A 17,187-nucleotide genomic window follows, 5' to 3' on the forward strand; every position below is an offset into this window, starting at 1 on the left:
ATATTGCTTATTTTCTTGTATGACAATGGGCAATATACTCTCTATATGATTCTTTGCTCCCCTTATTGCTACCCTGTCTGCTTGGTCGTTATAGATGAATCCAGTGTGGGATGGTATTCAACAAAAATCAACATTTGTACCCTTCACAAATAGGGAGTGCAATAAATACCTAATTTCAAACAATAAATCTTATCTTTGATTATTCTCAAAAAGGAGCAAACTTTTTAAAACTGATTGAGAATCAACACAAAATAGGATATTACTTACTATGATTGATATGTCAACAAGATGATTTAAAGCCATAAGGATGGCTACCAATTCAGCTGTAAAAATTGAATGTCCCTAACCTAAATAATATGATTTTTCTGTTTTTAGGTCAGGAATGACAAAAGCAGATCCTGCACTGTTATCATCCAGGACCGAGCCATCAGTGTAAACTTTTAAATGATAATCAAAATTTTCTTCTAATTCAATTCTGACAGATGCTGCTATTATACGTGGAGATTCTCCTTTTGTTGTGTCAGAAGCACATATGCTGACGTTTGCTTTTGTTAACTCCCAGGGAGAGACAGGTGGCACCAGAACACGAGGTACCATATCATGTAAATCAATGTCTTAAGAATTTAAAATATCTGACACATATTTGCGAATGGTTTGTAAATTATTATTGTGTGTGTGTGTGTGTGTGTGTGTGTGTGTGTGTGCACTTTTGGGAAAATCAATATCAGACCTAATATTTAATTCCTCAAAATCATCCACTGCTGTACATCTCACAATGTATTTAGCAGAACTTAATTTTCTGACTTCATCTAGTGGTAGAATACCCGCAAGCTTATAGGCTTTTGAGGTCTTAGTATGCTACAATACCCCAAAAGCCATTTTCACAGCTTTACTGTCAATTATTCGCAGCTTCTTTAGAAACGTCGGCGGAGCAGAAAAGAAGATTTTTTGATCTTACGAGAAATGTGGCTAAATGTAAAAGAATTTTGGAGTCTTGTCACCAGGGAGAGTGACTTAATTTTTTTTAAAGAAATTTAAACTTGTAACTTCTTTATTCACTATTGAATCAATGTGTTTCTTCCAGTTTAGTTTTGAAGTAAATAGGATCCCAAGAAATTTTATTTCCGACTTGAAAAATATTTCACGTTCTCCCCCCCAAAATCGTGGTAGTTTGCTGGGATTATAACCATTATTAAAGAGGATCAAATGTGTTCTTTCTTCAGAAAACTCAAAAACCATTAGAGTGCATATAGCTACTCAGTCTATCGAGTTCACCCTGAAAATGTTTCTGTACATAATTGATGTAATGTAGGCTTGTCCTTTTCCTCAAGGATGTCTGAATCTATATTAGCAATATCATCCGCATATTGAGCCAGCTTGGTAGATGATGAAAAACATGTGTGTAAATCATAAAGCATAATGTTGAACAACAATGGAGAAATAATGGAACCCTGCGGGATTCCCATGTTTATAGGCCTAGAGGTTGATTAAGTTACTCCCACTTTTGCCACTATATATCTCCCACTTAAAAAGGATTTAACATAGTCATAAACATGACCCGACAGACCAATTTGTTTCAGCTTGAATAACAGTCTGCTATGCCACACTCGGTCGTAAGATTCAGTAAGATCGAAGGACGCAAGGATACGTTTTCGCTTAGAAACCTTTTTTTTTTTTTTTTTTATTAATTTGGGCAGTGAGACGGGTCAGATGATCAGTTGTAAATCTTCCTTTCCGGAATCCAGTTTGAGCTGACAGAATTATGTTATTTTTGTCACAGTAATATACCATTCTAATATTTACAATTTTCTCCATGACTTTCCCAACGTGGGAGGTAACCGAAATAGGTCTATATCAGTATCAGTATCAGTAGCTCAAGGGGACGTCACTGCGTCCGGTCAATTCCATATACGCTACACCACATCTGCCAAGCAGATGCCTGACCAGCAGCGTAACCCAACGCGCTTTGTCAGGCATTGAGAAAAAAATGCATCGTGGTGACATAAATACACAAGTGTATATATAAACCCAGTCAGCTAATACTGGAAGACAAACTTGTGGGACTGTTTGGGAAATTTGTCAGTAACTGCTGCCAAAAACGCTGTAGCGTACAGGAGTGATTCAATCTGTTTTTCAATATTTATCTATTTTGTTTTGCTTTTTGTGCCTGGTTTCATGTAACTTTGCACGTGTGTCTTATAAACCTTGTTCAGGTTTAATCGACATTAAAATTGATTCTGGTTCTGATTCTGCACCAGATAATATAGTTACACTGAAAAAAAGAAAGAAAGAAAAAAAGGCATATCTACAGACTAACAAAAATACATAGGGAAATGAAATGAACAACGACCGTGGTGAAGTGGTGAGCTTTGTCCACTGATGATTGAGAAAATGCTAGTTTGAACCTCACCTAGAGGACGTGAACAGCTGTTGCTGTGGAATTGTTTCAGCCCGTGGCCGGCTCCAGCCCAGTCTTGAGTCTGATTTGGGCTAAAATAGAGAGATTAGCACACACAGCACACAACACACTTTACGCATGCGTCTTTGACATTGTTGCTCACGTTTTCTGACCAGTGCAACAATGGATATCTCTGTCACTTGGGTCTGGTTGGCCCTAACTATACTGTGAAAGCGGGCGTGATAGCTATCTGCAATATTGCTAGACGTGGAGAATTTGGGCTTTGTCAACAGAAAGCTGTTCCTCTTGGAGCTTTTACCATGATACTATAAGTTTTATTACAGTTGACGTCATCCAGAGTGTTATTATTTAATGCAATATTCTTTTCTCTTAAACAACTTCTAGTGGAGTTTACACAACCAAAGAATTTTGTAATTCAAACTGAGTTATTAATCATATTTTGAAAACAGATCTTCCATTCTCCTTTACAATGTATATTGCCTAATACACTTGTTTTCTAACCAAGTCTTTAAAATACAAAACTTTGCCTTTATTAAATTTATTAAATAAAAAGAAAAATAATCCATCAAAACATCTCGTTCATCGCGTACACCAACGGTTGGTTTAGACAAAATCTGAATAACTGCGAAATACGCAAAAAGGGTTTCTCATTCTTTATCCAAGTTTCGCTGTTATTGGTCATATTCCTGTAGTATCCCAGCCTCTGGACATTCTTTTATCAATATATTTTCCATTCAGAACTAAATGACTGAGTGCAGCATGTTTTCAACCATAATGAGTTTCAGGGATTTTATATACGACGGAATGTCTTGAATACTACACCTCCGTTTTGAAAAAAAATATGCAGTGTTGTTGATCTATTGATTTGCCTCTTTTATGTCCCATGCAAAATCAAAACAATGTTTCTTAGCAGATTATGAATACTGTCGTCTGGTGTGTTTGGAAACATAATCCATAAGTATGTTGACTTGGATAATGTAAGTGACTTAAGAATAACTACTCTTCCTAGTGGTATTATATATCTTTTCAATCATTCATTAAATAGTTTTTTTTTTGTTTCATGGGATTTGTCTGTCATATTTAGTTCTGCCATTTTACGCGGGTCATTTGTGACCCAAGGGCACAGAACTTTAAAGTGTGGTGGATTCCAGTTCATTTTAAAATTCTTCAGAAACACAGGATTACTATACATTTATTTCTAAGCCATAAAAGTTGTAAAATCTTCTTTGTACCTTATCCAGTGATATTTGCACAGAAGAGAACCTGGACACGTTGCGAAGATTGGTGTGAAACGTAGCCTTTTATGAAGGATCCGCCTAAAACATGACTTCTAAAATCTGATCAGAGTGACATGTTTCTTTTTTTCACGTATGGATGATGTGGATGAGTTGATGAATGCAAAAAAACAACAAAAACAAAAACAAAAACGCACACCAAATGATGCAGAATGTGAATCAGTTTTGAGACATAGATGTTATTGTTTCTTGAAAAAAAAAAGAAAAAAAAGAGAAGAAAAAAGGGTGGGGGAGGGAGGGGCGGAGGGGGAGGGGGGATGGGGGGGCACACAGAACCTTACTACATAATTATAACCTGAACATTAAAACGGAAGGGAAGACTAAACAATACAAGAACACAGCATCATAATCCTCACGTCTACACTCTCTTACCGGGATACCATTCCACATGGACACAAGTAGTTCAAAAATCGTTCATTGATCTATCATTCTGTGGGAAGTTCTTCAGTCTCGTGAGCACAGTTTGCCAGCTATAAAAGGAGTATGAATACTCCACTGCGATGAAAAGGCAATTCCACAACGTTAAACTTAAGTTGCCAAGTTTCTTACACCCAGAGACCTACAAAGAGCATGGAGTCAGAATAAACACCTGTGGTTACTCATGAAAAATAAAAAGGATGTTTTCAATGCAGGTACTATGTTATTACGTGACAGGATACATTAAAACGGAGACATGATACTGACAGATGAACGTACTGGTCTCCGGTGACATTGCTAAAGCTTTGTTTTTCTAAGTGACATTTCTACTATTTGCCTATTGTTGGGGATTGTCGTCAACATCTACGGAGTGGTGTTTCTTTTTCTTTCTTTTTTTCTTTCTATGTTTGGTGTGTGTGTGTGTGTGTGTGTGTGTGTGTGTGTGTGTGTGTGTGTGTGTGTGTGTGTGTGTGTGTGTGTGTGTGTGTGTGTTTTCCTTGTTTCTTCATTACTGGATTATCACGACAGTGGTTGTTTTAATGACTCCCACATACAGTGATAATCAACTTATTTTCAACTGTGCTTTTTATGCATGCCTGTAATGTGTGTGCTTCCCCTGTTCTGCAACGGTACGCTTGGGTCAAAGCACGCCAAATTCATGGTATATCATTTCTTGGCAAAATCAGTTATCATCGTAATCTGTGATCTGATCTGTGATTATTCCGTTGTCCGTCATGGATCTCCTCCACAGAGAACAGCCGAGGAGTGGCGCACAGTCTTCTTCGTCTGTGCCGGGGTGCAGGTGGTGGGAGCCCTCATCTTTGGCCTGTTGGCAGAGGGACAGGTACAGAGCTGGGCCACACCTCCAGAGGAGGAATATGACATTGAGATGATAGCAGACCACACAGCGGGGAAGGAAAACACCTCTGTGAATGGTGCTACCGAAGAAAAACCACTCTGATTGATGACAGAGAAGGGTGGATCTCAGTGAAGACGGTACAAAATGAACGATAACCGTGGATGCCCTTGAACCACATTCTACTGATAACTTGGGTGTGTTCAATGGAAACACCAGATGAGATGTTGTTTCATGTGTGACTTGTATCAAAAGTTTGGTTGACTGGCTTTTTGATCCCTCATAAAAAAGAAAAGGGAGAGAAACGGGACTGTCATAATTACAGAGGCGTAATTTGTTGAGCTGCATGGGAAGCTAATTACTTCTGGTGGTTTTGTTGTTTTCTTTTTATAATAGAGTTTACTTTTCTTGAAACATATAAAATGTTTCTGAAAATCATTCCAGTTTCAGAAAAAAAATGCATTCTACAATAGGTAAATGTCTTAGTTTGAATGTCATTTGGTGATATTTCTCTATCAGTACAAACGATTATTTTTTGCTTTTGTTGATTGTAGAAATGCAACAACATAATTATAGCTTAGAACTTTTTTTGGCTTGTGCTTTCAAAGCAAAAAAACGTGAATGGGGAAAAAAAAATGATTTCATCAAAAAAGGAATTTCTTTAGCGTTTTTTTTTTTTTTTTTTTTTTTGTTTTTTGTTTTTGTTTTTTTTTTTTTTTTTGTTTGTTTTTTTGGTTTGTTTGTTTGTTTGTTTGTTTTTTTGTTGTTGTTTGTTTTTACTGGGTTTGTTTTTTTAAATTTTGCTAGTCTGACAAGGTGATACACTCTATCCTGTATCGTTCACAATGTCTTTCAGTGATCAAGAATGATAATTTCCAGATTAACAATGCATGTTTTAGATTGCAAAGTTGTTGTTGTTTTTTTTCCTATAAATATGTTAACCAGTTATCTAGATCATTTATCTTGTCATCTTATTTGTCTTCTGCAGTTGATACATTTATATTCTCAGACACGAACAAAGCATTGCAGAATGTATTACGCAATGTACATGCTTACTACTGTAAATTGGAACTTCTTGCAATAAACCCAACAAAAACAAAAAATGTAGTAAAAATATATGTGGTCATTGCAGATATATTTTCGAATGCGGATATCAATATTCAGTTTACATTCAGTAGGATCACAGAGCAAGTTTATCATTTGTTGTTTGTTATTTGCATTGTGCTCACTCGAATAGGAGAGAATGGAAATGAAATCTTCAACATCTCCCTGGATATAATTAAACTAGAATTTGTGTGCATGTTTTTTTTGCTGTTGGTGTTTCTCTCTCTCTCTCTCTCTCTCTCTCTCTCTCTCTCTCTCTCTCTCTCTCTCTCTCTCTCTCTCTCTCTCTCTCTCTGTTTGGGAAATGGAATCTGCTGCTAAACAAAATAGGCAGTAGTAGTAGAAGTAGTAGTAACAGCAGTAGTAGTAGTAGTAAGAGGAGGTGGAGGAGGAGGAATCATAATAATACTGGGTGTTGCTGCTGTTGTTGCTGCTGTTGTTTGTTGCTGTTGACCTAATTATTTGGATTCGGGTTTCCAAATAGGCAGAAGCTTGTTGTAATGAAAGTAACCATGGTCCAAAGGTTGTTCATACAGATATACGTCAGCATATTTTGGAATAAAGCTTTTCTCCAGGCAAGTGTGTGTGTGTGTGTGTGTGTGTGTGTGTGTGTGTGTGTGTGTGTGTGTGTGTGTGTAACTTCTCCCCCTCTTTCTGTGTATCTGTCTCTGTCTCTGTCTGTATGTCTGTCTGTATGTCTCTCCCTCCCCCCTCTCTCTCTCTGTCTTGCTTGCTCTTACTTTCTTTCTTTTTTTCTTTATCTCTCAACGTCTTCTCTCTCTCTGTTTTTATCTCTTTCTGCACCCCAATCCCCCTCCTGCTTAGCTCTCATTCCTTCGCCTCTCTCTGTTCCCCTCAATACACATCTGTTCCTCCTTCCAAACTTCGCCCTTTCCCAATCTCCACAGCACCACTCCTCCTCCACACCCAGAGTATGTGTGTGCATGTGTGTGTGTGTCCATGCATGTGTCAGTGTGTGTGTGTGTGTGTGTGTGTGTGTGTGTGTGTGTGTGTGTGTGTAGTCTCATATGTGCTCGTGCACACATATACAGCTTCCCCCCCACACACACTCTCTCTCTCTGTGGTACACACTTTGTCTCCGTCTACATTTCTCGGGGGGGGGGGGGGGGGGGGGGGGTTGTCCCATCTTTCTCTGTCATATATGTCTCTATGTCTCTCCATATTTGACATTATATCTGTCTGTCTCTCAGTCTGCCTGTCTCTCTGTCTCTCTCTGTGTGTCTCTGTTGCTCTCTCCTTAGCTTGCTCTTTTTTTTCTCTCTCTCTCTCTGTTTTAATGCATCTTTTTTTGTTTTTCTCTCTCTCATCCCAACAGTCTCTTTCTGCCCCTCCCCCCACACCCCCGCACAACCCCCTTCCTGCTTCAAGCTTATTTCTCCGCCTCTCTCTGTTCCCTTCAATACACATCTGTTCCTGTTACCAAACTTCACCCTTTCCCAATCTCCACAGCACCACTCCTCCTCCACACCCAGAGAGAGAAGCAACAGATGCAGACAAACAAGAAAGAAGCAAATTAACTCCCACGTGAGCATCGGGTGTCACAGCAGTGACGGAGTACAGGGACGTGACTTGTACGTCTTTGCCATCCCAAGTGGGACAGCTGGGTGTACCGCCAGAACGGGATACAGATGGGACCCGTGTGGGAGGCTGTTTCCTCCACACTTGGGCTTCTGGATGGGAGTGAGATGGACTCTGCCTGTCTTCGTGGCTGTCTTCACATACGGATCATGTTGTGAATATTGACTGGTGCTAAAATTGTCACCCCTAACTCAAGTTTTTTTACCTTGGGGGAAATTTCATGTATATATATATATATATATATATATATATATATAGAGAGAGAGAGAGAGAGAGAGAGAGAGAGAGAGAGATATGTGTGTGTGTGTGTGTGTGTGTGTGTGTGTGTGAGTGTGTGTGTGTGTGTGTGTGTCTGTGTGTCTGTGTGTGTGTCTGTGTGTGTGCCTGTGCATGTGTTTGTGATGGATAATGTGCGCATGCTTGTGAGTGATTGTGAGTCTAGGTGTATCCTCTAAGTGTCCCTATAAGAGAAGTAATGTCACATCATATATTTGTGACAATGTTCTGGAGACAAAAGAACATTGCTTCTGGAAAGAAAGACAGTGATGTGTATCTCAGCAACAGACAGTCCACCCCTCCACCCCTCTACAGCTCTTCAGCATTTTCATTGTGTAACAGATCAGTTTGCAATCGATTTCAGTAAACGTTTCTCTTTCTCTTTCTCCTGCCCGTGTGTATTAATCTCCGTCTGTTTGTCTATTTCTCTGTCTCTCTCTTATTGCATTTTCTTTCGTTTCTTCTCTGCCTTTGCCTGTTTACCTTTCCGTTGTCTCTCTAAGCAACTGTCCAGTATGAGGGCTCATAGACATCACTCATATCCCAGTGACTACCTCGCTGCAGTGTATCCCGAAGACAGCTGGCATTATTTCGAGTGGTGGATAGCGGTTAGAAAATGAAGCATGGTCAAAAATGTGAGGAACAAATTTCCGTTTCAGCGACTCCTGGCAGGCTGCAGTGGAAATCAGTTGGTAATGTAGGTGCTTGGCTGGAGAGTAAAGTAATGGTTCAGTTTTGTTTGTCTGTCACTGTGTTTTTTTCATACCTTCTTAGAGCCGACTGACGGCTGCCATTGGGCGCTCATCATTCGTTTCCTGTGTCATTCAGATTTCAGGCACGCTCACAAACAGACTCAGACAGACAGGTAACATTTTACGTCTATGATCGTTTGGCCATTGTGGTCATTGTGTAGTACATTGTACACTGTGTCAGAGTGGTTTTGAGATAGCAGTTTGAGAGATGATTGGGTACGTTTGCTATGAATGGGATTCGGGATCAGTGGTGTTCTCTGATCGAACATGGATATCACCAATACTACTGACTGGTGATTCACTTTCAAAACCTACGTATTTTTGTTTTCAGTTTCAGTTTTCAAGGCGTCAATGCGTTTGGACAAATCCATATACACTAAACCACATCTACCAAGCAGATGCTTGAGCAGCACCATAAACCAACGCGTTTAGTCAGGCCTTGAGTGTAGAAATTTGTGTACCAATTAGAGTGGATTTCTTCAACATAATGTTGTCAGAGGACATCATTATCGTTGCCATGAGTTCTCTTTCAGTGCACCAAGTGCCTGCTGCACACGGGACCTCGGTTTATCGTCTCATCCGAAGGACTAGACGCTCAGTTCGAATTTCCAGTCAAACTTGGGAGAAAGGGCGAGAGCGGGATTCGAACCCAGACCTTTACGGACACTGTATTGGCAGATAAGCGTCTTAACCATTCTTCCACTTTCCTTCTCTTTGTTATCAGACAGAGTGAGGATATGATAGTATCACTCTCAGCATATGGCACATGTCAAAAAAGAAAACAAAAATATGATGACTTTCAACAAGCTCAGGCAAATTAGTCAATCAGATGGAACTTCCAAGGAACACACACACACACACACACACACACACACACACACACACACACACACACACATACACACACACACACACACACACACACACACACACACACACACACACACTCTCTCTCTCTCTCTCTCTCTCTCTCTCACACACACACACACGCGCGCGCACGCACGCACACACACACGCACACACGCATACACAAATACACACACACAAACACACACACACACTCGCGCGCGCGCATGTACGCATGTACACATGCACACATACACGCACACACGCATACACAGGCACTCTCACGCGCGCACACATGCATACGCTCATACCCCCCACCCCCCTCCTTCGTCATACATAGGTCATATGACACAGGACACATGTATTTGAAGATCTTTGTTGGAAAGATTCTCTCTCTCTCTCTCTCTCTCTCTCTCTCTCTCTCTCTCTCTCTCTCTCTCTCTCTCTCTCTCTCTCATGTATACCCACACAAATACTCTCAGGCACACACACACTCAAGAACGCACACACACACACACACACACACACACACACACACACACACACACTGCCACCACAGCCACCACCACCATCTCCTCCACATCCACCACCTCCCGTTTTCTCCCCCCACCATATCAAAATGTTTATTTCAAAATTTAAAATGGAGGCCTCGCTATTGTGCCACCTCTCTGTCTCTTTCCTCCATACATGCTGTCCAGTCCATTTAATCCATTTCGTAACATTTTTTTGAAAAAAGTTATATATTTCGAACTGTTCTTTATTAAAATTAGCTAGTATTGTGTCGAATAGTCCAGTTAGTTGTTCATTGTAGGTCCCCACATGAACCTCCTTTCAAATAATAATCTACACAAGTAGTGCATACAATATTTGATTATTGATTTTTTTTTTTTTTTTTTTTGGTCCAAAGCCCGCTTCCCCCGTCTCGCCTCATACACACCCTTCCAATATTATGTTGTTGTTTTTTCTTTCTCCAATCACTGACACTCACCCTCTCCATTTTACATGTTTTACTCTATCTTTTCCACATTCTGTTCTCTCTCTCTCTCTCTCTCTCTCTCTCTCTCTCTCTCTCTCTCTCTCTTCCTTTCTTAGTCCCCTCTCCCTTGCCTCCCCTCCACCTCAACCGCCCCCCTTTTCATTCGAATATACAGAAATGTCGATTTCTAATTAATAATAACAATTATCATTATGATAGAAATGATAGTAATCCAAATACTACTACTACTACTACTATTACTAGTAGTAACTAATAATAATGATAATAATATTATTTATTTTCAGTCTAATATCATCATCTTAGATGTCAATAAATAAACGATAAACGAACTATTTCGTAACTGTTTCTGACCAGTATGGCGCCATTCACATATCAACATCTCATCTCCCACCCAGTAAAGATATGTCATCTAGCTGCACACATGCAAGAACCTGCCACAATCTCACTTATGTAAATGGCGAGTGTTACACTTAAACTAAAAAAAAATTCACCTTCGTTTCACTTTCATAAACTTTTTGGACTTTTCTCCATTATACCCCCCTTCTCTTTTCTTCTTTTCTTTTTCTTCTGTTTGCGTCTCTCCTTTTCTTATCTCTCTCATTCTGTTTATCCTGTATGACAGATCACGTACAGCTGGTTGACAAGACATGACATTATATCACTGCTGTGTGCCTCTTAATAAGCTCAGTCATGTGCTCTCACACCAATGTCATGGAGCTGTTTTATGACTTACGGAATTTTGCCCTTAAGGTTATGCTTTTCACAACAGTGGTCAAGCTAAATTATGTTTTTCTCTTTGCTTTCATAGACAGTCATACAAACTGACAGAAGGGCAGAAACACACGCGCGCGCACACACAGACACACACAGATACACAGACACAGACACAGACACACAGACACACACACACACACACACACACACACACACGCACGCACGCACGCAAACACACACACACACACACACACACACACACACACACACACACACACACACACACACACACACACACACACACACACACACATCCGTTTAGAAATAAACGTGTGTTTTTTTCGAAACTGTTTGTTTCATTTTTACCTCAAATGTACAAAAAGTGAGTAAGGCATTGCTGATGTTTCTCCCACTCCACCCCACTTGCTTTCTCTCTTCCTGCCCTTCCTCCACCAACTTGTCCACTTGTTGGACTTTCAATCTGAGGCTTCCGGGTTCGAATCTCGGTGGCGCCTAGTGGGTAAAGGGTGGATATTTTTTTCCGATCTCCCAGGTCAACATATGTGCGGACCTGCCAGTGCCTGAACCACCTTCGTGTGTATACGCAAGCAGAAGATCAAATACGCACGTAACAGATCCTGTAATCCATGTCAGCGTTCGCTGGGTTATGGAAACAAGAACATACCCAGCATGCACACTCCCGAAAACGGAGTATGACTGCCTACATGGCGGGGTAAATAAACAAAACGGTCATACACGTAAAATGTTAAATGTCACATGTTTGCTTGAGTGTGTAGGTGTGCGTGCCTGAAATCTGATTGAATGACACAGGAAACGAATGATGAACGCCCAATGGCAGCCGTCAGTCGGCTCTACCCAGGTAGGCAGCCTGTTGTGTAAATGACTCCGTGTTTGTAAAGCGCTTTGAGCTTGGTCTGCGACCGAAGATAGGCGCTATATAAGTATCCATATCAATCAATCAATCCACCAACTTCTCCCCTTCAGTCCTGTCTGTATCATAACTGATCAACCAGTGTCTTCATCCGTTATCTTTCCACACATCATCACCTTCACTCACCAAGTCACATTTCTCCTATCGCCATTATTCGTTTATTCACCTCCACCACCACCATCCCCAACCAACCAACTACCCCACCACCCCTCCCATCCCGTATAATTCACCTTTCCTCTCACCTCTCACGTTCCCACACTCCTCCTATTTGACCCCTGTGTTTCCCAGCCTCGACCTATAATTCGTCCTCGTCTATATAGTCCGCTTGATTGAATGAAGATATCTTAATTCTGGATATTTATTCGGGTGGAAAAGACTCCGTTGAAAAAAAGAAAACATATAATACGTGGTGGTTTCCTTTATACGAATACGATGTATGAGGGTGTGAATTTGAGCTTGTCTTAATTTCATTGACCGGGGCACGAGAGAGTACCTTTGTGCCACGGACAGTAACTCTGAATGTGTGTCCCAATTTTTAACATGTGGGAACATGTAAAAATGAGTTCAGCAGACACCGAAGAACATTTTAAGACTAGTCTATTTCATTGCTGCAGGGGAGAGGGGGGAGGCGAAGTTTGGGGGGACAGGCGGGGCGGGGAGGGGGGGGGGGGGCTTGCACAGTAACCCCCTCGCCCTTGCGGACTATTAGGTAAGCTACACATGATTCCTGTGGATGAATGCATTAATGTCCTGGTCCGAGGTCCATTTTTCCGTCGACCGCTAGCGGGCAGAGGAACAATCAACAACTAACTGTGAGCCGGCATCAGACTGCATCAGCGGCTGACTGTTTTTACAAGTGTTGAAAATTTATTGTTGACAATGAGCAACACAAGGGGTGACGAGACACCGCTGGATAAAGCAAAAGGTACTGGACTGGTGTCACCTATAATTCAATGATTTTTTTTTTTTGCTTTTTTGTGGGTTTTTTCTGTTTATGGGTAACTCGTTTGAAACATGAAGGTGTTTAAGCCTGCTTTCATCGAAAAAATACGATTGTACTGGTTTTTTGTTTTCGTTTTCTAGTAGATTAGTTCAGAAACTTGACGGTTTTCAGGTTCAGTTTACAATGATTTAAATGGTGCAGACTAGTCCATATATGTTGCACCACATCAGCTGTTGATCAGAAAAGAAACAAGCATGATTATGCATGGCCTTCGCACAAACCCAACACGGATCGAGCCTTGAGAATGCCGGAAGGATGAATGGGGACAGCGTTTATGTGTTTGAAAATAATGATCATACTTTAGGCATGTGTTTTGGTTTGTCATATTATTTCATATGGCGCCATTCTATTCGTATTTGTTTCTTTGAGCCAACTCAAGCTATTTCTATACTTTTTCTTCGTTTGTGGGTTTGCAACTCCCACGTTCATCATATGTACACGAGTGGGCTTTTACACGTGTATGACCGCTTTTAACCCGTCAAGTAAGCAGTCATACTCCGTTTTCGGTGATGTACATGCTGGGTATGTTCTTCTTTCTATACCCACCGAACGCTGGATGAATTACGTGATCTTTAACGTACGTGCTTTGATCTTCTGCTTGCGTGTACACACGAAGGGGGTTCATGCAAAAGCAGGTCCATTTCCATGCGAAATTTCAACACGTTCATTTTTGTTGTTGGTGTTGTTGTTTTTGTTTACACTGTCTTCTAAGGCAACATACATTGCCCTCCCAGTCCTCTTCTTAAAGGCTGGTCCTGTCAGTCTGTGTCACACCCTCAGCCCAACAATGTCCTGAGGTGACGCCCACGTCAATCAATTAGCTACCCATCAGCTCTAGTCCCTGTCGAAGGCTGCATTCAGATCCTGGTCCCCACGTCATTTCCTCTGCCAGCAGGGTGGTGATGACAGTTCTCCTTCCCTCAGCTGGTGATGAATGAAATATTCCTTCTTTTGTGCACTGCGGAAGAATGACAGTTGTTTATTTCATTTTGTCCTATTTTAGTTTCGATATAACGGAAATGTGTGACATATACCAGGGGCTATAAGCAATATAAGGGTAGCGGGAAAACGCTGGGCATTCCCTTTTGTGCACTTCGGAAGAATGGTGGTTTTTATTTCATTTTATCTTGTACTATGTTAGATACACTGGAAATATTGACACACATACTAGGGCTATGAGCTATACTGGGGGTATTTCGAAGACACTGAGTATTACTAAGGGTACTAAAATGATATTAGAAAAGTAATATTTCTTCTGTTCCTCGTTTTCCTTCTGATAATGATTTTGAAGTAGACATGGAAGCTAGTGTAGAGATATATTTTATGCCTTGTGATGAGGAGTATTGAAGTGTTAAACTGTTAAGATCAAACATATTGAAATATTTTAATATCAAACTGAAATTTGGTTTACTTTTTCAGAAATTTAGTTATGGACTGTTAATTCTAATCATACAATATGTTATGTTCACCCATTCTCTAAGTGTTCTCTGTCCCAACGCATCTGGAAATGTGATTAGTTGTCAGTGTTAATATTTTGATGATACTTCTTAGTTACTTGTATATTCTCTCTCTCTCTCTCTCTCTCTCTCTCTCTCTCCATCTCTCTCTCTCTCTCTCTCTCTCTCCAAACACACACACACACACGCACGCACGCACGCACACACACACACACACACACACACACACACACACACACACACACACTTGCACGCGCAATCCCCACCCACACACATATAAAGGTAAGTGTGTTTGGTGAGAGAGTTAGGACATGGAGAAGGATCGGACTTATGTGTGTGTATGAGTGTGTGTGTTTGTGTGTGTATGTGTGTGTGTGTGTGTGTGTGTGTGTGTGTGTGTGTGTGTGTGTGTAAGCGAGAGAGAGAGAGAGAGTACGTGCCTGTGTCTGTATCTGTGTCTGTGTATCTGTGATATGTGTGTCTGAAAGGGGGAGAGGAGGGGGGGGGGGGGGCTTGTGTGCTACTGCACATTTGTGCACGAGTATGTATCATGTGTTAGTGCGCGAGGGCACATGACTGGTTGGACGTATGTGTGTGTACAGTTTCGTATGTCTTTCTGTCTGCCAGTGCCAACACTATGCTCCCAGCGCTGGAATCTGAGCACGCTGGCATTTTTCGGTTTCCTGTTCGTGTATGTTGCTCGGGTGAACCTGAGTGTGGCTATCATCTGTATGGTTCGAATCCCTGATCAGAATTTATCATCCTTTGTTGCCAACGGAACCAGTCCGCCCTACCTGACAGCTTCAGGTAATAGTTCGGTTCATGTGTGTGTGTGTGTGTGTGTGTGCGTGCGCGCGTGTGTGTGTGCGTTTGTGTGGACGGGAGAGACATACAAAGAGACAGAGAAAGAAAAAGAGAGAGAGAGAGAGAGAGAGAGAGAGAGAGAGAGAGAGAGAGAGAGAGAGAGAAGGAACGAACGAAGGAACGAACGAACGAAAGAATTATTGTGGTCAGGTCCAATTGGCCCATTCACAAAAGGACGGTGGGAAAAGGGTTTGTCCTGGCGAAAAAGTAATATAACGAAATAAAGATACTAGCACTGTGCAAATCATCATGACATGGATACCACGACATGTGACCAGTTATATGTCATACAAAGACAGAAGTTCGTACAATTCCAAATCTGTCTCATCAGAAAATTTTCACATTTAGCTGGAAACAGTCACACTGCAAGACCAATTCATCAAGTTTTAATCAGGATTTCCTTGCCTTACGTTTTCACAAGCGTTTGAGTTTATGTCTCTGAACGTATCCATTAAATTGTCCAAACTGACTGACTGAGAGAGAGAGAGAGAGAGAGAGAGAGAGAGAGAGAGAGAGAGAGAGAGAGAGAGAGAGAAGGAACGAACGAACGAACGAACGAACGAAAGAATTATTGTGGTCAGGTCCAATTGACCCATTCACAAAAGGACAGGGTGGGAAAAGGGTTTGTACTTGCGAAAAAGTAATATAACGAAATAAAGATACTAGCACTGTGCAAATCATCATGACATGGATACCACGACATGTGACCAGTTATATGTCATACAAAGACAGAAGTTCATACAATTCCAAATCTGTCTCATCAGAAAATTTTCACATTTAGCTGGAAACAGTCACACTGCAAGACCAATAATTTATTCATCAAGTTTTAATCAGGATTTTCTTTCCTTACATTTTCACAAGCGTTTGAGTTTATGTCTCTGAACGTATCCATTAAATTGTCCAAACTGACTGAGAGAGAGAGAGAGAGAGAGAGAGAGAGAGAGAGAGTGACTGTCATGTGCGCACATGCGTGCATTCGTGTGTGTGTGTGTGTGTGTGTGTGTGTGTGTGTGTGTGTGTGTGTGTGTGTGTGTGTGTGTGTGTGTGTGTGTGTGTGTGTGTGTGTGTGTGTGTGTGTGTGTGTGTGTGTGTGTGTGTGTGTGTGTGTGTGTGTGTGTGTGTGTGTAGCTGTAGCCGGTCCATTGTCAGAGAGGGAATCAGGGAGGGAGGCAGCAGACGGAGGGATGAGTGGTGCAGATGGGGGAACAGAGGAGGACAGTCAGTGTGGGGGAGACCTTCAGCAAAGTCTGGATGTGACCCAGCAGGACCAGGTCAGTGGTTTCATTAACAGATGACAGCCTCGTCATCATCGTCATCGTCGTCATCGTCAAATTCGGCTTCGTTGTCGACTTCATTCCCATAATAATTACTGTATCTGTCACGATCATCATCATTATTATCATCCTCGTCAGCCTTATCTCCAATGCCTGAATCCAATTTTGTGCACATTCCAGAATAATATACATTGATTTAGAACTGAAACATAGTTTATATTATAGCGATTTTTTTTTAACAGGGTCAGCCTGTGTATTCATTTGTGCACATGCACTCTGTTTTGGGGAGGGCTTATTTTACTTACTGGCAAGACTCACTCTTTGCAGACCTAGAGATCTACTATGTGTTGCAGTGTGCTTGA

At 41.2% G+C, this 17,187-nt stretch overlaps 2 protein-coding genes across 2 annotated transcripts in view; both read left to right on the top strand.

The window, feature by feature from the left end:
• Nucleotides 1-5,660, top strand: part of LOC143287727 (sialin-like) — a 29,087-nt gene extending 23,427 nt beyond the window's left edge. The window contains exon 13 of the mRNA XM_076595966.1: nt 4,883-5,660. Within this exon, the coding sequence (XP_076452081.1) occupies nt 4,883-5,092 (210 nt within the window). The 3' untranslated portion in view covers nt 5,093-5,660. The remainder of the gene's footprint in view (nt 1-4,882) is intronic.
• A 7,367-nt stretch (nt 5,661-13,027) lies between these two features.
• LOC143287728 (sialin-like) overlaps nt 13,028-17,187 on the top strand; it is a 20,105-nt gene continuing 15,945 nt past the window's right edge. Inside the window, exons 1-3 of the mRNA XM_076595967.1 lie at nt 13,028-13,152; nt 15,315-15,494; nt 16,680-16,822. Coding sequence (XP_076452082.1) covers nt 13,107-13,152; nt 15,315-15,494; nt 16,680-16,822 — 369 coding nt within the window. The 5' untranslated portion in view covers nt 13,028-13,106. The remainder of the gene's footprint in view (nt 13,153-15,314; nt 15,495-16,679; nt 16,823-17,187) is intronic.

The sequence above is a fragment of the Babylonia areolata genome, chromosome 11 (genome assembly GCF_041734735.1).
Source record: "Babylonia areolata isolate BAREFJ2019XMU chromosome 11, ASM4173473v1, whole genome shotgun sequence".
NCBI classification, from domain to species: domain Eukaryota; kingdom Metazoa; phylum Mollusca; class Gastropoda; order Neogastropoda; family Buccinidae; genus Babylonia; species Babylonia areolata.